Source organism: Neophocaena asiaeorientalis, unplaced genomic scaffold (assembly GCF_003031525.2).
Source record: "Neophocaena asiaeorientalis asiaeorientalis breed wild unplaced genomic scaffold, Neophocaena_asiaeorientalis_V1.1 scaffold183, whole genome shotgun sequence".
Lineage (NCBI taxonomy): Eukaryota > Metazoa > Chordata > Mammalia > Artiodactyla > Phocoenidae > Neophocaena > Neophocaena asiaeorientalis.
In genome coordinates, this window is record NW_020175199.1 from 509,633 (window position 1) to 534,338 (window position 24,706).

At 38.8% G+C, this 24,706-nt stretch overlaps 1 protein-coding gene across 3 annotated transcripts in view; it reads right to left on the reverse strand.

Moving 5' to 3' along the window:
• NRBF2 (nuclear receptor binding factor 2) overlaps window positions 1-24,706 on the reverse strand; it is a 47,947-nt gene that overhangs the window by 6,505 nt on the left and 16,736 nt on the right. The window contains exons 2-7 of one of the 3 annotated variants that reach the window (XR_003005939.1): window positions 17,736-17,820; window positions 13,148-13,188; window positions 10,773-11,816; window positions 6,363-6,418; window positions 3,983-4,075; window positions 47-184 (exon numbers count right to left, since the gene is read on the reverse strand). Coding sequence is in view for 2 of the 3 variants with exons in the window: in XM_024765221.1 (XP_024620989.1) it covers window positions 11,106-11,816; window positions 13,148-13,188; window positions 17,736-17,820 (837 nt within the window). In the remaining variant the exon portion in view is untranslated. Of the gene's footprint in view, window positions 1-46; window positions 185-3,982; window positions 4,076-6,362; window positions 6,419-10,239; window positions 11,817-13,147; window positions 13,189-17,735; window positions 17,821-24,706 lie in introns of those variants that run through there. The other 2 variants (XM_024765221.1, XM_024765222.1) reach the window with 2 other exon arrangements.

Here is a 24,706-nt window from a genome sequence, read left to right on the forward strand (position 1 = left end):
TGATATGCCTATTACTGGGGGCTTCGTCATCATCAAGGTGACTTACCAGCATTTTCTTGTGATACAGTGTCCTCTCCTGGAACATTTCCCTCTTGTCTTTGATTCTTGTAAGCTTTTTAAGCTTTCTTCAGATGTTACACGTCGTCACAAGTAAGTGCCTCCACTTTCTTGTCCTATGGCCCAGCTAATGAATACAGGCAACTCCAACATTTGTTATTTGTGAATAAATACATTTAGTTGAAAGAGGGACTCATACATTAAAGTCATGATCATGAGAGTATGTGATCATAACGATATCAAATAAGTGCTCTTCGCCGCAGAGATGCTGTGGCAGGGAGAGGAGAAGGGGAGAGAGGGGGCAGGTGGCAGAGAAGAGCCTGCAGGCAGCCAGCCTGGGCTGAATATGAGTTCTGTTACTTACTGTGTGACCTTGGTAAGCTGCTTTAATTTGGAGTCTTGGCTTTAACAGCTGACTCTCTGTTACCAGTTGGTTGCTTGAGGCTCACATAGTCCTACCCTAACCTTACCTTTTGAATTTTACTGGAAATATGTAGCCCTCCACTGACACCTGCAGGATGTTGAAGGGATGGCCTTTGCTTATCTATCTATCTGAAAGCACATAGCTTAAAAGAAAAAACTGGTAGCCTGAGTTGTGACCTTGTAAGCTGCTTGGTTTTTATCCTGTTGCTTGTGTCCACCATTCTTTAGTTCCACGTAGGCTGTTATGCCACCCTCTACTCCAGGCAAGGTGCAGCCAGGAATGTGAGCAGTTGATTAAATTTCACGTTAATACTCTACCTGGCACAAGGGTTAATGGGATGGATAATAACTACTTGGCCAGTGGTTTTAAAGGGGGGGCGGGGCTGGTGAGTACGTGCATCTTTTGTAAGATTTTGACTTTTTAATACCATTTTTCCACAAGTGCCTCAACTCATTAAATGGTATGTTTTGCTTAAACGTTTTTGTATATTCCGTCGGATTTAATTTTGATGTGAAATTAATTTCAAGCCCATGATACTAATTCTGGAATAGACCATCTCCTTCTGGTCCCCTAAAGTCTGCCAGGGGCCCAAAGTCTTTGGTGGTTTTCTTCCAAAATGTTTCTGCTTCTCTTACTGTTGTTTGAGCCACTTTTAAACCATCCTGCAACCCCTATAGAATAGCTGAAGCTAAGGCAGATCAAGCCTGGCAGTGTGGCTTTCAGAGAAAACTCATCTGATGAGAGTATGCTATCTATTGTCTGAATCCCATGCTAGTGAAGGGGTTGGGGGCAGGGGGAGTGGAAGAGAGGACCATAATGCTTGCATCAATCATTAAAGATATCCTTTGACTTCTTATAAGGCTGGGGAGCTGTTATTGGTCCAATTTCTGATGGACAAATTCCTCTGACCATTTACTTTGTCCCCTCCATCCGGTTGGCTCAGACGCTCCTCACATATGAAAGCATCTGAATACGTCCATTTCTTCCAGACAGTGAAGTACTATTAAACGTGTAGAATAATTTGAAAAACTTCAAGATCAAGGAGACTTTATAAAGGAAAACTTGTGCTGAATATTTGGGTCCCTCCTATTAAATTTATTCTAATGTCATTTGAACCTGAATATGAATTCCTTTTCCTGATTGATAAATTACTACATGCATGGCAGAATTTCTCTTCCGCCATGCATTTTGGGATTGTAGCACCCATAGAAATCATCATCTAGTTCTCTGTTACTTCCCTTTGGTAGATAGGGTATGGGTTTAACGTTATCTAGGTAAGAATAGTGAGCGTCAGAAGAAAAGTGTACTCATGTACACATACTATAGATACAGCATGTTCTATTTCTAGATGCCATTCTGTCAAAGCCCAGACCAGATCAGGATTTTCAGCCATAGAAGAGGGGAAAGAAAATGACAATTAAAATCCTACAGCTGTTCAGTATACAAAACACAATGAATTGGGGCGTGTAACAAGTAGCCAACATACAAAGGTATATGCCACCAACCCTGTCACCAACATTCAGACTCAAACCTTTCCAAAGTCCAGAATTTATGACATTCCTGGCTATCCAATAATTAGGTTAACCTTGACGGTTATGTCTTGAAACCACATAGAAGGTACAGGAACTGAGTAATAGTAAAGTACTTTGGTTATCACAGTAATCAGTCTGCCTCTTTGAATGAAAGCAAAGTGACTTTCAAACAAAAATGAAATGTTAGTAAGCTCTGGGTCACTGGCTGCATACAAAGTGGCTTCCCTTTCTTGATTGGGGAAATTTCTACAGCTGACTTAAGCTGTTCAGTCAGTTCTCTGTATATGAGCCAAGCAGCTGCAGCTAAGACTGGAGAATTGTCTGTGTTTTCTGTGCTTTATCTATAAAAAGGATCTCAGCCCTGGGGTCAGTGGTGGGTATTGCAAGGATCCGTGTTGTACGTGTAGGTCAGAGCTGGACTCCATTTTGCAAGGTGGTATATTCTGAGGGACACATTAGGAGTTCAACACTGTTTTCCTGCCCGCTAGATCTTGAATCTAGATTTGACAAGTGAAAGATATGGATAGCTGGGTCAGTGAACAAATGGAAACGAGTAAGTGCAAAATGAGATGGGAACCGACTGCTTTCCTAGGAGAGCTCCTATGTTCTCTGCCAGCACAGTGAGGATAGTAACAGATTCACAGGTCCTATCAAACTATTGTAGAACACAGTACAAAAAGCAAAGAATCAAAGGTAAGTCATACAGGTTTAGTAAGTGGAAGAAGTTCATGATAAAGGGCATGCAGGGATCACTGCCCCCCGGCCACACAGAGCATGAGAGGTATAATACGTGTGGACATTTTAGGATAGAATTTATTATGTGTTTGGCACTGGTAATATGATAAATTATTCCATTAGGAACCTCAGGATTGTGCCATCAATGCTAAATACTATGTAACAAGTACAGTGGATCATTGCACGACAGGCTTAGGGGCTCTGACGCCCGCACAATCGAAAAACCACATATAACTTTCTAGTCAGCCCTCTGTATCCAGTTTTGTGTCCAAGGACTCAAGCAACGTGGATCGTGTATGTTGTACTATAGAATTTACAGGAAAAAGTCCACATAAGTAGTCACACAGTTGAAACCCCTGTTCAAGGGTCAACTAAGGTGTAAAACACATGGAAAAGGTGTAATATATATTGCCTGGGGTTAAGGAAGGCTTCAGAGAGGTGGCAGTATTTGTACAATCTTTCAAGGAACAGAAAAAATGGGACAGAACGAATGTTGGGGACATATTAATTTGCCTTCGGCCCTTTTCCATAGACACATTAGCTGTTTGAGACTTTGAACATACTTCCAACAGTGACTTGACAAAATCATTTACTCTTAAACTCTTGTTCTGTAAGAGGAGAGAGGGGGAGGAGCTGCTTCTGGGACTGCCGTTATAAAAGGTGAAGGATTCGGTTCAATAGAGACCTTCCAGGATATGTTATGGGCAAGGAAGTGTAGTCTCATCTCCCCCATATTCTGCAGTTAAGAGTAAATTATTTTCATATCAAACACCTGGAGACACTATGATCACTTGAGGTACTTTTCTTAACTGAAATTTTAGCCAACCTAACATTTATTATGTCCAGTCGTTCCTTTAGAAATTGGTAACCATATGTGGCATATAGGGGAAGTTTTCACCAAAATTTTCTAATAACTATAACTTATTCTTTTTGCAGAAACAAATGTTGAACAACACTTTGTTAGCGAACTTTTTCCAGATAGGGGAAAAGCCAGCCTACAACCTTTTCCAGCCTATAACCTTTTAGGAAAGGAGACAGAATCCCACTATACTTAATTCCTAAAAATCACAGCACTGTGCAAAAAGTCCAGTAAAACCCACGGGACTTAAAGGGGGGCGGGAATGGGATTTGCGCATAACATTGAAAACCTTTATCAGAAACATATTTTAAAAGGCGGTAGTGGTTTTACATAGGCTAAATATTTAAGAAACAGATTACAAGTGTGGCACTTTACCTTGAAGAAGACTGGAGGTTTGCTTTGGAAGTGGGCGTCCGAAGGGTTGCAGCTTGTGACTGAGATATTGTGAAGTGGTGGAAGGAGGGTTATCTGAAATTAGAGGGAAAGCTGTAACACCAGATCTGGACGGGTATGGCTTAATACCACCGGGATAGTTCAGCTGCCATACTTAAGTTTTCTCTGCAGTCAAAATTGCCTCTTAGGCAAACATAAAGTTCACATTACTCTCAAATTGTTCCCTATATACTAATCACGCTGGGGTATATCTGCCTTTTCGAAACAGCTGAACTGACTGTACAACAAAAGACTATTCAGATCAAAGCTTTCTAAAGCCAATGAACCCATAGGATTTCAGAAAGTTCTAGGACTAGTATTAAAAAGTTGCAACATCCGTTTAATTGGTTATCAATGACTTACTTATCCTGTCACACACCCTCCCAGAGGAGAAATGAAAGTAGAAATTAAGCCCATTTAAATTGAGCCTGGTGACAAATGATTATGTATTCTAAAAGAAATGTACAAGCTCCAGAAATTGTACAGTCATCGGAAATTGCTGTTCATCCTGGTTACTGGATCTTTGAGGCACTACATAGGACATATTGATGTACTGTACTCTGCTTTCACATGCTACCTGAGTTAGGGAGTCCACATTTTGGTCTCAGCATTCCATTCACATCTTTCCAACCATTAGCAGTTCCACTACTGTCAACTAAACACTGGGGAGAAGGGTTTATTAAAAGTTAGGGATGACCACTGAGTCACCCTGAAACTGATTTTTAAAACCTCAGGAATTTAAAAAATTGCTTCATCTATTTTTTCCTGATTTATCAAGATAGGTGAGTACCAACAGTATAAAGAACTGAGGGTAAAAGCGGGTGACCACTCTATTGGTTTACCTCCCACAAATCTTTATGCGTTTTTCCACTTTATGGAGCATAGATCACGTGTTATATAAAAACTGGTATTATGTTAGTTGGAAAAAAATGTCATTCTAACATTTAAACTAAGTATTTCTAATAGCTTTATAATCCCACAAACAGATTTATTATCGCATAACCATGGAATGGCAATGAATGCTGTTTTTCAGCTGGGCGGAAAAGTTGAGCCATTGAGCCAAAGTCCAAATCGCTGTCTTGAATTGTGATCCCATTCATTCTCTTGCCAGTTTTGCAGTAAATGAGTTATGTTTAAAAATTTAAACAAATTCCTCGAGTACTATATTCAACCTTAAAGACCAAAGAAAGCAAAGGTCCTTCTAGAATTTACCACAATACTCAAAAGTGTTGGGTATTTAAATAAATGAAAATTGGTTTGTGACCTTACTGCTGCCTCTACAGAACTTTTAGTTTTTACTCTTGAAACTAAGGAATTTTGTGGTAGTGGTTAGCATCTGTTTCAAATACCTGGGCCCCTCCCTGGACAGCCATTTCCTCATAAGAACAGGGAAATAATCTGATCTAAAGCTAATAAAACAACCTACTGGTGGCAACAGAGGCCCTGGGACTTCATTATACTCTCAGTACTGAGACTTCTTTAGAGAATTAACTTCCAGGGAAGATAGGCCTGAAAGTCATCTGGTTCCTCAAATCAAGAATCCCCTTTCTCAGACCACAACCTCCCTTTCTTCTTTCTAGAAGCTATCTTTTACCTCTGGGAACCCCCAATGAGGCAGGCATTAGTCCCTCAATCCTACCCTACTCACTAATCACCTAAACTTATTGTATCCTTTGTCTTCCTGGACTCTATTAACCTTCAAGATATTTGTATCTTGACTCCTTCACCTCTTTTCCTTTTGACATGCCCAGAAAACACTCCCATTTTTTTCCCAATTTAATGTCTACCATAGAGAAACAAACGAAGGACCACAAAAACTGGCCCCAGCCTTACCAAGACTTTTTTGGATACTGAGCCAAATATTTTCCATTTCTCAAGACCAGGACCTGACCCTGGCCCCCTCACTTTCAGGAAATGGGGGGAAGGACAATCCATATGCACCTCCCCCAAATTTCCTCATGTGTGTCTTGCCATGATCTGATTCTGACCAAGCTTACTCAGTTCTTCCCATTTCTGACTCCATGCCTTTGTTCTTTACCTAGGAAGCCATTTCCCCATCCTCTGACCACATCACTACTTTCATGAAGGCTACGCTACTTATTTTATAGTTTTAGTGGCAGAAGGAAAGATGGATATTTATTATCTGGTGCCTGTATTTCAGATGACACTGATTTAAATATTTTTGCCTATACATAGCTATAAAACCACTCTTGACTATGAGAGTATTTACTGAGAATATTTACTAGAGACCAACTAAGGATTTTTAAACTCTGCAGCCCACCACAAACTCCTTCAAGTGAACAAGAACCAGAAAGTTTCTCACCGTCCACTAGATGGCACTGTTGGTCTGCGGTGACTCTTAGAAGGACTGGCTTCCAACTGGAACAAAATAGACAAATTCTTAAAACAGTCATGCCACTTGCTCTGGCAGAGGTCTCCAATTAGGCTACACTGGGATTATGACAAAATATGATAAAGATCACTGTCTAGAATGATTCGATAAATAACAGCTATTATTACTAGACTCTTCAAATAGGTTATAAACACACCCTATAGCGGACTGCCTTACACTTTTTTTTTTTTTTTTTTTTTTTTTTTTTTTTTTAGTATTCTTTTAAAACAACAAAACTTTAATCACAACTCCTCACAGATGAAAAGGGATAACACAGAAAATGGACATTAGGGTTTTCTGCAAGTGCTTGTAAGGACAAGCTCAACTTTCATCAGGTGGTCTCCAGCTTGTCCTTGGGAAGCAGGTAGCTGGGGTGCAGTGGTATAGTATGCACCTGAAGAGAAATCTGAACGACGAGGCCCCTTGGCCACAGGAGGGAAACTAGACAACTCAGCTGGGCCAGTGTGGCCCAGCAGAAACAGCACAGGACTGCTAGTCAGACCTCTTCTCTTGGCTCTGCTCCCAATCTGGCATAAAACTTCATGTAACTCCTAACCTTCTGGGCCTCAATTTCTTTTTTTTTTTTTTTTAATAAAATAATAGGTTTAAATTAAAGGTCCTAAGAATTATAGCATCCAAAACATATCAAAACAAAAAGTTACCAGCCAAAGCAATCTTGAGAAAAAAAAAAAAAGCTGGAGGTATCAGGCACCCTGACTTCTGGACTACACTACAAAAAACTACAGTAATTCAAACAGTATGGTACTGGCACAAAAACAGACGCAGAGATCAATGCAACAAACTAGCTCAGAAATCAACCCATACACATATGGTACTGGCACAAAAACAGACAGAGATCAATGCAACAAAATAGCTCAGAAATCAACCCATACACATATGGCCAATTAATCTACAACAAAGGAGCAAGAATATACAGTGGAGAAAAGACAGTCTCTTCATTAAGTGGTGCTGGGAAAACTGGACAGCTACATGCAAAAGAATGAAATTAGAACATTTTCTCACACCATGTAAAAAAACTCAAAAGACCTAAATGTAAGACCAGAAATCATAAAATTTCTAAAAGAAAACAGGCAGAAAACACTCTTCGACATAAATCATAGCAACCGTTTTTTTTTTTTTTTTTGGATGTCTCCTTAGGCAAAGGAAACAAATGAGACCTAATTGAATTTAAAAGCTTTTACACAGCAAAGGACACCACTGACACAACAAAAAGACAACCTACTGAATGGGAGAAAATACTTGCAAATGTTATGACCAATTAGGATTATTAATATCTGAAATATATAAATATTTTTTTTTTTAAAAAAGGGACTGAAGACCTGAATGGACATTTTTCTAAAGAAGACAGATGAACTTCCCTGGTGGCGCAGTGGTTAAGAATCCACCTGCCAATGCAGGGGCCACGGGTTCGATCCCTGGTCTGGGAAGATCCCACATGCCGTGGAGCAACTAAGCCCGTGCACCACAACTACTGAGCCTGAGCCCGAGTGCTGCAACTACTGAAGCCCATGCACCTAGAGCCTGTGCTCCAGAATAAGAGAAGCCACTGCAATGAGAAGCCTGCGCACAACGAAGACCCAACGCAGACAAAAAATAAATTAAAAAAAATAAAAATAAAGAAGACATATGGCCAACACATGAAAAGATGTTCAACACTGCTATTCAGAGAAATGCAAATCAAAACCAAATGTCACCTCATGCCTATCAGAATGGCTATTAAATGGAATATTACTCAGCCATAAAAAAGTAAATTTTCTGCCGTTTGCACTAATATGGATGGACCAGTAGGGTACTATGCTTGGTGAAATACATCAGAGAAAGACAAATACTGTATGTTACCGCTTAAAAAGATAAAACAAATGAATATAACAAAACTGAAACAGACTCACAGATACAGAGAACAAACTACTGGTTACCACTGGGGAGAGGGAAGTGGGGAGGGGCAAGATAGGGACAGGGGATTAAGAGGTACAAACTACTATGAATAAAATAAGCTACAATGATACATTGTACAGCACAGGGAATACAGCCATTATTTTATAATAACTTTAAATGGAGTATAATCTATAAAAATGTCAATCACTATATTGTACACATGAAACTAATACTGTAAATCAACTACACTTCAATTAAAAAAACAAAAAAGTGCTTAGAAAGTGTTAAAAGCTGAAAGATAATGTATCTAACATTTTGAATTGACTTACCTAGAGACAAAATATTTGCATTGTTTCAATAACTCTGTGTTAAAACACTAGGGATAGACAATGGCTTTAAGAACTATTTTGAAAATATCTTCTTATTCCCCCCCCTTAAGCATGGTTTCCAAAGTATGGATTTACATGTGGTTACCATGGCAGTATAGCTAAAACTGTTACTACATACTAATTTTCTGAAAGAAATGTTTGTTTTTGTCAACATTCTGTGAAAAGCTAAAAGAACTCAGGACTATGCTTTCTAATGCCCAAATAGTTTATCTGGGTTCAAAAGCAAGAGGCCATCACGGAGTAAGGAAGGACAAGAGTCTATTCCCTTTCCAGTACATGCATCATTCACTTTGCTTTAGCGGAAGCAAGCTTTCCTTTAAACCCCTTTCAGGGCCTTAAGCTAGACAGAGAAGAGAGGAGAACATCTTAAAAACAAACCTCAGCTAGGAGATGAGGCATGTGCCCTCCTGTGGAACAATTAAACAAGTGTTTTTGTTTTAAGAACCTACTCCATGGAGACACTGCTAGGCTGCTGCAAAGGTACCAAGTCATCTGGTCAAAAGACACATACATTCTATTGACAGACTCAAATCCCAAACCTAAAAACAAGATCAAACAAGAGGACTAAAGAGTGTGAATAAAAGCTTCAAAGACAACTGAAAAGTAAAATTAGTCCATTTAACATGAATTTAGCTAGTGGAAATGCATAGAAGAGGGTCCTGCAAAATATATGTCAAACTGCTAAAACTAACGAGAGGGAAGGGGGAGGGGAGACAGCAGGGGAAGAACGGGAGGGTGCCTTACAAAGCGTTCATGTCAAAACATAACAAAGCTCATTTTTAAAAGTGAAATGGCTATGCTAATAATAGTTTATTATTGGCACAATCTTTCAAATCTCAAGTTTCATAAGGAAGGTTAGGCAAGCAAAGTATTCTCAGAGTCTAGGGAACTACAACACTGAGATGGACAATTAACAGAGATTGGAACTCTTATGATATTTTAAGAAACTAGTTTAATTTGGGTTTCATCTGCACCAAGATGAGACACAGGAAAAAAGTGACTTCTGCATGGTCATCCATCTCATCGTACTTCTGCTAGTTTCATCACTAGACGTGTGAGCCCAACCCTACCCCCTCAACCCAATTGTCCCCGATTCCCTCAGGACAGGCGGTATGCTGCTCGCCCATATTTTTGCCTCCCCCACAATAAACTAAGTCTACGCTTTAAACACACCGAGTGGCTTATACCCAAAAGTTTCACTTAGGTCTTCGTCTTCCCCTTCCCCTCCTGGAACATCACTGGACTCTGCATAGAGGAGAGCGTTCATGTAGTGCTTTGCAGCCTCTGCTCTGAAAAGCGGGCACGTGCCCCAGAATGGCCGCCGCCGGCCAGCCCGAGCCTTTCCGTGTGTGCCAGCCCAAGAAGGCTGGGAACACATTTAAACCTCACGAGCTCCCATGTTCTCTTCCACCTTGGTTGCAGGGGTAACTGACTACAAAACGCTGAAAAAAACCTTTGACATACCAAAGTAATCGTCTGACAGAATGTCTTCAAATTCATATTCAAAACTTCCAACACAGAAGCCATACAAAACTTGCTCTTTATCTACCAACCACATTCAACGAAGGTATAAAATACAATTACTTTATTGATTTCTTACAATCAATACTGCCAACCAGCATTACTTCCACTCATGCATCATTAAAAACAAAAGGATATTTCCTTGGTATTTTCAAATGATGCATTATACAATAAACAAAAAAAGTTAGAACTTAAAATGCACCCTGATTAATTATGTAAACTGGTAATTTTTTAAAAAAGCATAACTAATAATTTGGTTCCTTTCTTCATAAAATGGAAATTTAAGTATTTCTCCTGATAGTCTTGAGGTTATCATTAACGTTACGAGTAGTGCAAAGTGTGGCACACAGTTTCTTCTAGAAAGGTGTGTCTTACACACCTTATTAAACAAAGGAAATGTGCATGACAAGATGCATACAGTCAATGCATGAATAGAAAGCATGTTTCAAATACAAGGCAGCCCCTCAGGCAACCATTATTATTTAGGTTTTGCATTATCATTTATGGCATTATAGATTAATTACACATAACATACTTTTATACATTTTAACCCTGAAGAAAAATAATTGTTGCTTGAAAAAAAATTATTCCAGGTAGCCATTTGGTTTGTATCAGGAGAAAGTGAACCTCCAAGAGTTTAGTATCTGCCAAGTCTGGAATCATTAGCTCGAGTCAGTAAATCCGATGCGCGATATACTTCACAGTGACTGTTTCCGAGTCTTGTCAATGCCTCTTCTCCGCAGGATGCTGGGTTCAGCATCTCCGGGACACCCTTGCATGTGGTTTTCCCTTTTTTTTTTTTTTTTTGCTGGATTAACTGTATTACCGTATTATTTCCTCTTTTTCACCTCTTCTATGGCCTTCCATTTTAATTATTCATAAGTCCTTTCAGAATATCTTCAGAGAGTTCCATGAGGGGAAGTTCTGGAGATGGAAAATCCAAGGGAGGAAGATTGGGTATTGGAATATCCTTGGCTTTCCCAGTATTTGACGCAAACCTCTGCCAGGTTGAAGAGGCTGTAGCAGTTTCTGCATGTGGTGGCAAGCTCCATAACTCTGACTTTTCTACAAAATCAGCATCGACGTCAAGCTCCTTTTCTATCGGGCCTTTTAGAAGTCTGGCCTTTTCAGCCTTTAGCTGTTTGTTTTCTCTCCTTAATCTTTCATTCTCAGCCACGAGGAATTCCACATGCCTCTTCAAATCTGCAATTTTGGTTGCCTGCTCCTCTATAATTGTTTTATCATCTTTTGGGGCTTTGCTTCCAATGCACAGCTCTGTTGGCTCGCTCTTCTGCTGAAGTAAAAATAGTAGTGTGTCTGGATCCCTGTCAAAGACCCCCTGAATTTCAGGCAAGTGTTTCTCTGTGGAAGGGCTGTAATTCTGAGAGAGCAGGGGGCTCTGGCTGTCTGCGTCCTCAGCAGAGGGTCTGTGAGATGCCTGTAGCTGGGCAGCGGCATCCTTGTCTGTGCTCTGCTGGGCTTTCAATCTTTCCTCCCGCTTTGCCCTCTTCCATCTCTCCTGGATGAGGAGAAGCTGTTTCATGTGACTATCCCTTTGCAGTTCCAGTGATAAATGAGCCTATTACACAGAAGGAAAGGTACAATTTAACATTTTAAGTCGCTTCAGTAATGTCTGGTAAATACTATTTCAGTATCTTCTTTTCTGAAAAACCCAATAGCAGTTAAAATTTTTTATTTATACTGTTTGCAATTCAACAGAACCTCAAACACTTTTCAAAGTAACTAAATCTTTCTAGGTAAGTTAACATTTTCATTCATAAACAAAATACCATTCAAGAAGTCAGAAGAAGTCCTATTCCAGTTCCAATCGACATGGTGAATCAGACCGTTTTTGAATGTGCCTTTCCCATCTGCAATGCTATTTGTACTCAGCTTAAAATCAGAAAACTTTCCTATTTAGACTTTAATTCTACAACTAGCTAAAGTCTCGACGCAGGTCTACATTACATGGCTAACACAAGCAGTTCTGGACAGTCAAAGGGAAGTGCACAGAATGGAACACAACTTTTAAGTTCTCTTCGTTCAGTCTGAGGAACTGGTATGTTTTCCCTGCCACTGATATCCCCTCAGATCTCCTTAATTCAATTAAACAAACATTTACCAAGTAACTCCTGTGGACCTGCCACTTTTATAATCAGGAAATCACCTTTGGATAAAGATGTAGCTTTGTGTAAAGGTATTTTAAAAACCTAGGCAGGCCCTCCCCAGACACAGAAGACAATTTAAAGCCATTGGTGAAACAAATTTAAAAGTACCAGAACTGCTTAGGAATTTAGGAAAAGACAGGTCTGGATTTAAATTATCTTTGACAAGCAAAGGTAAGGCCAACTGGTTTCCCCTGGGCCAGGCCTGCTTACTTACTGTGAGCTCATGGTCAAATGAGCTAATGATCAGGAAAGGCACTAACAGCTCTCTAAAGGACACGCCTGGCAATCTAAGGTCTGTGAGAAACCCCTAGAAAAAAGGACAGCAGTTTCTGCATGCCATCAACAGCAGTTCACTTCGTTTTATTTTTTATTTTATACTGGAGTATAGTTGATTGACAAAGTTGTGTTAGTCTCAGGTGGATAGCAAAGTGATTCAGTTATACATGAATCTATCCTTTTTCAGATTCTTTTCCCATTTAGATTATTACAGAGTACTGAGTAGAGTTCCCTGTGCTATACAGTAGGTTTTTGTTGATTATCTATTTTATATATGTAAAATATGTATATGTTAATCCCAACAGTTCATTTAGTTTTAATTTCCTTTCTGAAGTACTCATCTCTTCCCCATTTTATGTATTTCTGACTGCAGTGTTTTGGGAGGAGCACAATGTTATTTTATACACAATTCAAGTCTCCACAGAAAATCCTTCTAACCCTTGTTGAAAATATTGAAGTGTCTTACCTGCTCAGACTGTGTCAGCTTCATAGCTTCAGAAAGATACGCTGGTTAAAAAAAAAAAAAAAAAGAGACACATTATGTGTCGTCATTTTGTTATCAAAAGGTCAAACAAAGAGTTTTAATACTCCTCATATGACAAAGAGAACTGGTCTTAGAAGCAATTCTGCTACATAGTTACCCTATTCCCGAAAAGGATTTAAAAAAAAAAAAGGATTCTTAACTTCTCCATAAAAAATATCAGTGGTAATCAAATGTACATATTCCATACTTCACCTTGGAGGGGCTGGTTCTTTTAAATCAATGTAGATTTCACAGTTAAGGAAGTAAAGATGGCATAATCAGAAAAACAGAATTAGGTAGGCTTAAAATTAAACAAGAACCTATCAAATTCCTATTACTCAAATTATGCTCACAAAAATATCAAGATATTGACTATCAATGACTTTTTACCCACATGAATACCTAAACTATCATTTTGGTCTCCTATAGAACTACTTTTATTGAATTGTGTCTGAGCTATACTATCAGCCTACTGTGAATCTGGTAGTTAAAAGCCCAAAGAACTCACTGACATATTTATAATAAGTAGCTGCAGGCAGTATTAGGACATTTATGAAAATGTCACTGTAAAAATCCATAACTTTCCTCTCTAAGCTGACTGCTAGAATGCTGAAGGCCATGTTCCCCTTCAAGAACTCATGATGCATTTTGTGAACTACCAGTCCTCCCCCATTTTATCTTTCTATGGATTTTATATTTTGTTGTATTCCTCTGTAAGCCCTTTTATATCTTGCTGGAACAAGACAGGGTATAAATAACAAGTATTATTAATAATAGGTCGTATCCAATTAATCCCCATTTTTTTATCTCTTGCTCACTATAAACTTTTTGGCATCTCTCATACATTAACTTCCTTCTTGCCTTTTCTCCAATACTATAGGCACTGCTTTCTGTCTAATCTTAATCCAAATATTTTAATGATTTCCTGAGTTCATCACTTAGAACTGTTGTCTGCCAGGTTCTATCACAGTCTTCAAGACAGACTAATTGGATGCTGCCTCCACATCAGAAAACAGAGTTGGTTATATGGCCTGTGCTCCAGCCATACCTACATTTTCCCCTCAACTTTTTGTCTTATTAAGTCTGTATAACTGCATACAGACGACTTCTTTTCCTTTTGTTCATGTGTAAGTCTGCTGAGACATTCTATCTCTTACTGTGATTGTGTGGATTTCCCTAGACATCCCTCCCATTATTCTGTGTACATTTGCCTCCCTGTCTGAAATACAGTTTGCTTTAAATCCAGTTTCTTAACACATAGAACAGTTTCACAAAACCAAGCTTAACCCAAATGCAGTGCCTCCCTTTGTAGAACCTTGAAACTATAACACGACAGAAGAAGACACCCAAGGACACGGAGTTCCCAAAGCTCAGAGAATTCAAAAAGAGTCACACTGTCATTTAAATTATTTCCCAATCTTAAAATCTGGGTCTTAAAAGAAAAGTTATTTTAAAAGAAAAAAAAATTTTTTAATCTGACTGCATGGTAATGAGTTTACCCCAGAGCCACAAAAGGAACAAATGCCCAAGACAGAAATGTAGGCAGAGAATACTTATCTCAGAAATATTTAGCCATGTGGTTAAACTGCTTTCTTCAATTATGATACAAGGCTAATATTTGAAGTAAATACTAAGTAAATGATGAAGAAAAGGAATTAAGAAAATCTGAAGAATCTATCACTTCTTAAAATAATAACATTTACTATCAAATACATATAAACAATGTACTCTGAGGTCTGCTCATCTTCTGAAAAGTTCATTTTGAGTTCTAGGCATTGTTAATGCCTATGATTAACTTCCCATTTAAGCTTTTGCTCTTTTTCGAAATCCACTTAGAAACTGGATTGCATTAAGACTGGTAAGGGAGGACTTCCCTGGTGGCGCAGTGGTTAAGAATCTGCCTGCCAATGCAGGGGACACGGGTTCAAGTCCTGGTCCAGGAGGATCCCACATGCCACAGAGCAGCTAAGCCCGTGCGCCACAGCTACTGAGCCCGAGCGCCACAACTACTGAAGCCCACGTGCCTAGAGCCCATGCTCCGCAACAAGAGAAGCCACCGCGATGAGAAGCCCACGCACTGCAACAAAGAGTAGCCCCCATTCGCTGCAACTAGAGAAAGCCCGTGTGCAGCAACAAAGACCCAACGCAGCCAAAAATAAAATAAATTTATTTTTAAAAAAAAGACTGATAAGGGAGAGTTATAGAAAACCAGTTACAGCTGCTAATCAAGGGTTTAAAGCAATAGGGTTTAAAGCAATAATGCTGAATTCTTAGTAGTTTATGGCTTCTTAACTTTTTTTCAATATAGAGCGGTAAAAATGCATACACCTCCTCCTCCCCACCTCCTGCCAGATGTAGACAGCTTTCTCCTTCTGGGTTGGGTATCTCAGTTTATCAAGTAACCTCTTTATTTCTATATATTTACAAAACACTATCAGAACACTACAAAGTGTAGAGGATATGAGTCCTTAGCTGTGTAGTCTCGGGTAAACTGTCTCAGAATCTCCTCTGATCTTGAACAGAGGCCCCTTCTTTTGCCCTTAAATTCTCTCATTTCAGGCTTTCATCCCACCAGTCTTTCTCAGATGATGACCTTTCCCTGTTTTGTCTCTAAAATGATTTCCAAATACTAAATTCCTTCCTCTCAGGATACATTTACATCCATACCTCCCAAAACACCTCTGTTCGAGCCCTAGATGTAAGTCAATTTAGAAAACACTGAGCTCATTCTAACCACATTAATTTTCAAACTAGCACTACATTCACAACTCTACTCTGAAACACAACACAAGGCTATTTTTAACCAAGTCTAAACTCCAAATCAAATCCGCTGGGTGGGATTAACTAATCACACTTAAAGTTGTATCTCCATAATTAGAGCTAATGGGATCCAACAGACTGCCTTTATCTTTCCTTTAGATACAGAGAAAGGGAGAGAAGAATTTAAAAGCCCAACATTAATTTTAAGTCTTCAAATAAAGACAGGGATGCAGGCTAGGAATGAAAGAAACTTCTCTCTCTTTTATGTATTCAGAATATCCTACCAATCCAGAGACACTGCTTTGGGAAAGCAAATGTTCTCCTTACTTGCTGCAAGTAATAAATCCTTCCTTCTCGGCGAGGGGCGGGGGCAGAATATCCTACCAATCAACACACAACCTAGTGCTGATCAGCCTGTTATTTATGTGTAGCCATGACCACTCTGGATTATTTAACTAAATGTAGCTTCTCGGCGAGGGGCGGGGGCAGAATATCCTACCAATCAACACACAACCTAGTGCTGATCAGTCTGTTATTTATGTGTAGCCATGACCACTCTGGATTATTTAACTAAATGTAGCATTTCACTGCAGCATTCATGTTTTTTTTAAAAAATAGTATAGTACACTTTTTTTTATAGTGACTATAAATTTAACAATCTGATTCATAACAAAATATGGCTTATGAAAGATTTAAAGAGCACTAGCTGCCAAGTTTAATGTTGTCTAAAGCTCCCATAAAATTCACCATAAAAATCCACAAAGATTTATGGGATGTATACAATGCATTCAGCCCTACAGCTGAAGGGGTACACTTCAGTAGCAAAACTAACTCTTCAAAAATAAGACGTGAAATTTTCTCTGAAAATTACTGACTTGTAGGCAAAAATCACTGACATAGAAGTACTTATCAGGAGGGGCAGCCTCTGCCAGGAAAAAGCAGGACTTGGATCATGGTACTGGCCTAGAGGGGAGGAAAGCGCCTTCCTCCAGCGGAAAGAGTATGGGGCTCGCTCTAAGACAGGCAGCCACTCCACCGTAGGATGAAGCACCCCCGCCCCGAAGCTTTTAGGCTACTCAGCTAACAGAAACCAGTCTGTACAAACAGACCCTGAAGATCTATTTCTGAGTTCAACATATGCTAGCTTGTATGACTGGGATAAAATTAGGTGTTTGGTAAGAATCCAGTAATTCTAAACTTCATACCTAAAAGAAGGTCATGAGCAGCATGGTACTATAGGCATGAATGTATAGACGAAACATTCAGAAGGGAAGCTAAAGAAAGGCCACAGGAAAGAGTTTCAATGGATTTTGTATTATCAGCATCTTAGAAAACAGAAACTCAGTGAAAATTAATGGCTGCAATTAAATTGGTTATTACTTTCAAAACCCAAAAAAGCTAAATATTTGAAATCCAGACTCCTTCTCTGTAACAACTAAGATGAATTGACAGACACTTCTTGGAATCACTTCTGTCTCTGGGGATCCTCAGGCTCAGGAAGCTGTGTCCAGGAATCATTTATGAATACGGCATATGCAATCTTCTTGATTTAGAAAGACTGGGTTAGGAGGAGCTGGAAAATCTAACACACTCACTTGAAAAATAATTCAAGCTGTGTTCCAGTGGGTCAGTAGTATCAACCTGGTACATGCAGGGCAACAACACATCATTACTCTTGTGACTTTCATTCTAAATAACGTGTTGAGAGATACTGGAAAAAAGAAACTGCCCTGAAGTTTTAGACTCAGTATTTCTTAAAAAGAATACTCACCTGCAGCCTTTTTGTGACAAGAAATAGCCTCTTCGTATTTCCCTGCAGCTACTAAACGATCTGCTCGTCTGCTCTGTTGATGAGCCTAGAAGACAAACACTCCTGAGTTCCTCTTACTTAAAAAAAAAAAACAACAAAACTTTTAAGAAGATATAATGCTGTTTGTTGCCACACATCAAACCACTACGGCTGTATCTAAAACTGGGGAAACCTAATGGGTAGTATCTGAAAGGACTGGCAACTTCTCTCAATTCCACTAATAAACAATCGAGGTTAACACTAGGCACCAACTCCTTCAGGGAACATTCTTCAGAGATAAGCCAAGGGCCATCATCAAATTGTTACTCAAAATGTATATTTTCTTGGTTTTTAACTCATTCTTCCTTTTCAACATTAAAGTTGCTATTTATGTTTTCAAGATAAAAAGTTTGTACATTATACAGTTGAGGAATTAATGATACCAATATTTAATGTTATGGTGGAGATCTTTTCAGGTACAGCTCACCAAAACAACAAACTCAAAGTACTGAAAGCAAATGGATTAAATAAATAGTCATTGGTCTCCTTACATTTGTGTTACATTTCAGAACTATTACAATTTTGTGAATGTGTTTCATCTCTTACATAAGGAGGTCCATAGACTCACAGTGGTCACATATCTTACATAAGGTTATACAGTTAGCAGGCAAGGAGAAAGCAATGGTCAGCTGAAGTCTTCTAACTAGTGTAATGTTTTCCTCACTAACAAACTCACAGATAATTTAGCAAAGCTGCTTAAAGTGAAAAAGCACTATACACCTATGTTCACAGCAGCATTATTCAGAATAATCAAAAGGTGGAAGCAACCTAAGCATCCATCAATAGATGAATGAACAAAATGTGGTACATACACACAATGTAAAATTACTCAGCCTGAAGAGGGAGGAAACTGACACATGCTACAGCATGAGCTTTGAGGACTTTAAACTAATAATGAAATATATAATAAGCCACTTGCAAAAAGACAAATACTATATGATCCCACTTAATGAGGTATCTAAAGTAGTCAAACTCACAGAAACTGAAGTAGAAAGGATAGTTGCCAGAGACTCGGGGGAAAGAAAAGTGGGGAGTTGCGGTTCAATGGGTGTAGAGTTTCAGATTTACAAGATGAAAAAGTTCTGGAGATCTGCTGCATAACGATGTGAATATTCTTAACACGACTGACCTGTACACTCAAAAATTACAGACGGCAAATTCGGGAGTTCCCTGCTGGTCTAGTGGTTGGGATTCGGCGCTTTCACTGCCATGGCCCAGGTTCAATCCCTGGTCGGGGAACTGAACTTCCTGCAAGCCACATGATGCGACCCCAAATTATTTTTAATTAAAAATTTAAAGACAGAAATTTTTATGTGTACTTTACCTCAGTTTCTTTTTAAAAAGCAAAAATCAAATCTGTGTGTCAGGTGTGAAATGATTTGTGTTGAATGCTTTTCAAAAAATGTGCCACTGATGCCTCATAAAAATACTTCAGAAAATCACTTTTGTAACTGAGATTAGAAACATTTGCAAGTTTACTAATTATGCTCAGTGTAAAACAGAGGTGAAGACAAAAGTAGGGAACAGTACACTTCTAGCAATGCATGCTGTTTACATTTTCCCCGTTTCTATTTTTGTAAGGAAGAGGCAAGCAACACTCTTAAAAGAAAGATTATTCCTTTCAATTGTTTCAGAGGCTTTTTATTCTTCAAATAGTAATTAAACAAACTTTTTCTCTAAGTCTCAATTTATTCCTAAAAATAATAATGGATAACCAGAAATGACTAAGGGCTTAAAATATAATTTTAACCATGGAGTCCTGGATTTGAACAAAAAACATGTTCTTAACACAGGAGTATTATATAGTATCCAGAAATGATACAGATCTTTTGGGGAGAGAATGTACATAATCAAGAAAGGTAAGTTATGATCAACATGATTCCTCTAAGGAATGTATTCTGAGCATATAGCTAAAGCAAGTGACAATCAACAAGGTTCTAGGCACATGAAAAAAAAAATAATGAAAGAATCTGCATATGCCTTTACCTTTCTAAGCTTTGAAAGAAGCCCTATTTAAGAGACAACCTTCTCTGAAATCCCAAAGTACTTCCTAACTAGGATGGCACAGTGCAGACATAGTAGCCCTACCAAGAACATGGGGCACTGGGCTCAAGTTCTGTAATCCCACTAAACCAGCCAAGTTATCTCATCCTTCAGGGCCTGTTCCCTCACCTGTAAAATGATGGAGTTAGATCTGTGCTTCTCAAGTTTTAATGGAATCCAAATCACTGGGTAATCTGGTTAAAATGCACACTGATTCAGAAGGGCTTGAGATTCTACCCAGGTGAAGCTGAAGCTACTGGCTCTTGGACACACTTTGAGAAGCCGGGATGAGATGCTCTCTGAGGTTACCTTATTCTAACACTGCCTCTAGTCTCTCTGTCCAATGACATTAATCATTTTCTACCTTGTACTATATTTACGAAGCTCCCTAGTTAAACTTCAAGTTCCACAATAGTAGAATACATTTTTTTCTTTTTCATATTCTTTTCCATTAGTTTATTACAGGATATTGAATATAGTTCCTTGTGCTATACAGTAGGTCCTTGTTGGTTATCTATTCTATGTATACTAGTGTGTGTCTGCTAATCCCAACCTTCCCCACCCTCTTTCCCCTTTGGTAACCATAAATTTGTTTTCTATGTCCGTGAGTCTGTTTCTGTTTTGTTAATAGGTTCATCATTTGTATCATATTTTAGATTCCACATATAAGTGATATCATATGGTATTTGTCTTCCTCTGACTTACTTCACTTAAGTATGATAATCTTGAGGTACATCCATGTTGCTGCAAATGGCATTATTTCACTTTTTTATGGCTAATATTCCACGTGTATATATAATACCACATCCTTATCCATTCATCTGTCGATGGACATGTAAGTTGTTTCCATGTCTCAGCTATTGTGAATAGTGCTGCTATGAACATAGGGGTGCATATATCTTTTTGAATTGGAGTTTTGCCCAGATATATGCCCAGAAGTGGGATTGCTGGATCATATGTTAACTCTATTTTTAGTTCAAGAACCCTCCATACTGTTTTCCATAGTAGCTGCACCAACTTACATTCCCACCAACAGTGCAGAAGGATTCCCTTTTCTCTACATCCTCTCCAGCATTTGTTATTTGTATACTTTTTAATGATGGCCATTATGACTGGTGTTAGGTGGTACCTCATTATGGTTTTGATTTGCATTTTTCTAATAATTAGTGATGTTGAGCATCTTTTCATGTGCCTATTGGCCGTCTATATGTCTTCTTTGGAGAACTGTCTATTTGGGTCTTCTGCCCATTTTTTGATTGGGTTTTTTAGTTTTTTGTTATTGAGTTGCATCAGCTGTTTAATTATTTTGGAAATTAAGCCCTTCTAAGTCGCATAGTTTGTAAGTATTTTCTCTCATTCTGTAGGCTGTCTTTTCATCTTGTTTATGACTTCCTTTGCTACGCAAAAGCTTCTGTGTGATTAGGTCCCATTTGTCTATTTTTGCTTTTATATCTATTGCCTTGGGAGACTGCCCTAGGAAAACACTGCCACTTCAGCGGATGTTTTGCCTAGGTTCTCTTCTAGGAGTTTTGTGGTGTCACATCTTATGTTTAAGTCTTAAAGCTATTTTGAGTTTATTTTTGTCTATGGTGTGAGAATAAACTTTTTCTTGAACACCAAAGAAACAAAAAGTTCTCAAGTGGTAGGAACAGGACCTCATGGCTCTTCCAACTCCCCAAAAACTTCCCCATGTAAAATCCAATCTCTGATCACGCTGCCAACTCAGGAGTTACATTTCATTTTAAAACACACACCTGCTTTAGGTTATCTGGCACCACAGCAATCAAATTCCCTATTAAAAAAATACAGGTCCTACACCAAGTTCTTGTTAGACACCCAGCACATGCCAACTGCCTAGGTTCAAATCTCAGCTTGAGCACTTATTAGACACCTGAACTTGGCTTTCTTAACTTCCTGCCCAAGTTTTCTCATCTTTAAAATGAGAATGTTGTGAAAATTAAATGAGTTAAAAGACAGTAAAAGCAGCAGAGGTTATCTACCACCATAAAGCTTACAATGTGATTGGGGAGATTAGACTAAACTGCATTCTTTTCCAACTAAAGATACTGTATGAAACTTATTTTTGTAGTAATTCTTATTTTTAAAACAATCTTTAAAGGTCTCTAATATTAAAATTGATCTCTCTTTAAATACTATTCTTGGCAGAATCACAGCATTAAAAGTATTAAATCCATATGCTTCTTTGGTGATTCAAAATAAAACAGGAAAAAGAAGCAACTGAAACGGGAACGTTCATTAGGGATTCTAAAAGTTTGGGCACTGATATTTTATAATTCTGAAAACATGTTTCTCTTCTGCCAATTACTTCAAGATGCACTAAAATTTTATGGGGAAGGTTTTATCTCAATACTTCATTCAAAAATGATAAAAGACAACAAATGCTGGAGAGGGTGTGGAGAAAAGGGAACCCTCTTGCACTGTTGGTGGGAATGTAAATTGATACAGCCACTATGGAGAACAGTACAGACGTTCCTTAAAAAACTAAAAATAGAATTACCGTATGACCCAGCAATCCCACCACTGGGCATATACCCAGAGAAAACAGTAATTCAAAAAGACACATGCACCCCAATGTTCACCGCAGCACTGTTTACTATTTACCCAGGTCATGGAAGCAACCTAAATACGCATCGACAGAAGAATGGATAAAGAAGATGTGGGATAAAGAAGATGTGGTACATACATACAATGGAATATTAGCCATAAAAAGGAACGAAATTGGGTCATTTGTAGAGACGTGGATGGACCTAGAGACTGCCATACAGAGTGAAGTCAGAAAGAGAAAAACAAATATCGTATATTAACGCATATATGTGGAATCTAGAAAAACGGTACAGATGAACTGGTTTGCAAGGCATAAATAGAGACACAGACGTAGTGAACAAACGTATGGATGCCAAGGGGGCAAAGTGGGGGTGGGGGATGAATTGGGAGATTGGGAGTGACATATATACACTAATATGTATAAAATACATAACTAATAAGAACCTGCTGTATGGCACAGGGATCTCCACTTCGCTGTACAGTAGAAACTAACACAACACTGTAAAACAACTATACCTCAACAACAACAACAAAAAGATAAAAGACAATACAGGTCTTTATGAGTGATATCACTACCAATTCAAATAATGTTTAAGCCAAGAATATATCTATTTTGGGTACTAACCCAAACAAATAAAGTAAATTTTATTTATTTTCTTCTTAAAGTTTATCAAGAAACTTAGGACAGAAAAGGTAACTTAATACTCTTCATGAATTTTAACTCCAGGAGCACCTAAATATATAAGACAAATATTAAGAGACCTAAAGGAAGAAACAGACAGCAATGTAATTACAGGAGCCTTTAAAACCCCATTTACATCAATAGATAGGTCATCCAGACCAAAACAACAGTAGGGAAACACAGGCCCTAAATGACATATTAGACAAGATGGAACAAATATATACAGAACATTCCATCCAAAAGCAACAAAATACACATTCTTCAAGTGCTCATGGAACATTCTCCAGGACAGATCGTATGTCAGACCACGAAACAAATCTTAACAACGTGGCCCAGGTTCAATCCCTGGTTGGGGAACTAACCAACTGCAAAAACAAAAAACACAGAAACCAAAAATGAAAAGATGTTCCAAATGGTAACACAGAAATACAAAGGATAATAAGAAACTATTATGAACAATTATATGCCAACAAATTGGGCAACCTAGAAGAAATAGATAAATTCCTAGAAACACAAAACTGTCTAAGACCAAATTATGAAAAAACAGAAAATCTGAACAAACCAATCACAGACATATCTCGGAGATATTGCAAGCTCAGTTCCAGGCCACGGCAATAAAGTGAATACTGGAATAAAATGAGTCACACAAATTTTTTGGTTTCCCAATACATGTAAAAGTTATGTTGGGACTTCCCTCGTAGTCCAGTGGTTAAGACCCCGAGCTCCCAATGCAGGGGGCCCATGTTCGATCCCTGGTCAGGGAACTAGATCCCACATGCTGCAACTAAGAGCCCGCATACTGCAGCTAAAAAAGGTCCCACAAGCCGCAACTAAAAGATCCCACACACGGAAACAAAGATCCCACGTGCCACAACTAAGACCCAGCGCAGCCAAATAAATAAATATTTTAAAGATAAATAAATAAAAGTTATGTTTACACTACACTGTTGTCTATTAAGTGTGCAATAACATTATGTCTAAAAAAAAACAAATCAAACTTATCCAAAAACCAATGTGATGCCACATTAACAAAATGAGGAATAAAAATCACATGAGCAAGGGGAGCAAACAAGATGGCGGAGTAGAAGGACGTGCTCTCATTCCCTCTTGCGAGAACACCAGAATCACAACTACCTGCTGGACAATCATTGACAGGAAGACACTGGAACTCACCAAAAAAGATACCCCACATCCAAAGACAAAGGAGAAGCCACAGTGAGACGGTAGGAGGGGCGCAATCACAGTAAAATCAAATCCCATAACTGCTGGGTGGGTGACTCACAGACTGCAGAACACTAATACCACAGAAGTCCACCCACCGGAGTGAAGGTTCTGAGCCCCACATCAGGCTTCCCAACCCGGGGGTCTGGCAACAGGAGGAGGAATTCCTAGAGAATCAGACTTTGACGCCTAGTAGGAATTGATTGCAGGACTTCAACAGGACTGGGCAAACTCCAACTGGGGAGACTCCCACTGGGGAGACTCCACTCTTGGAGGGCACACACAAAGTAGTGTGTGCATCGGGACCCAGGGGAAGCAGCAGTGACCCCCGGGGAGACTGAACCAGACCTACCTGCTAGTGTTGGAGGGTCTCCTGCAGAGG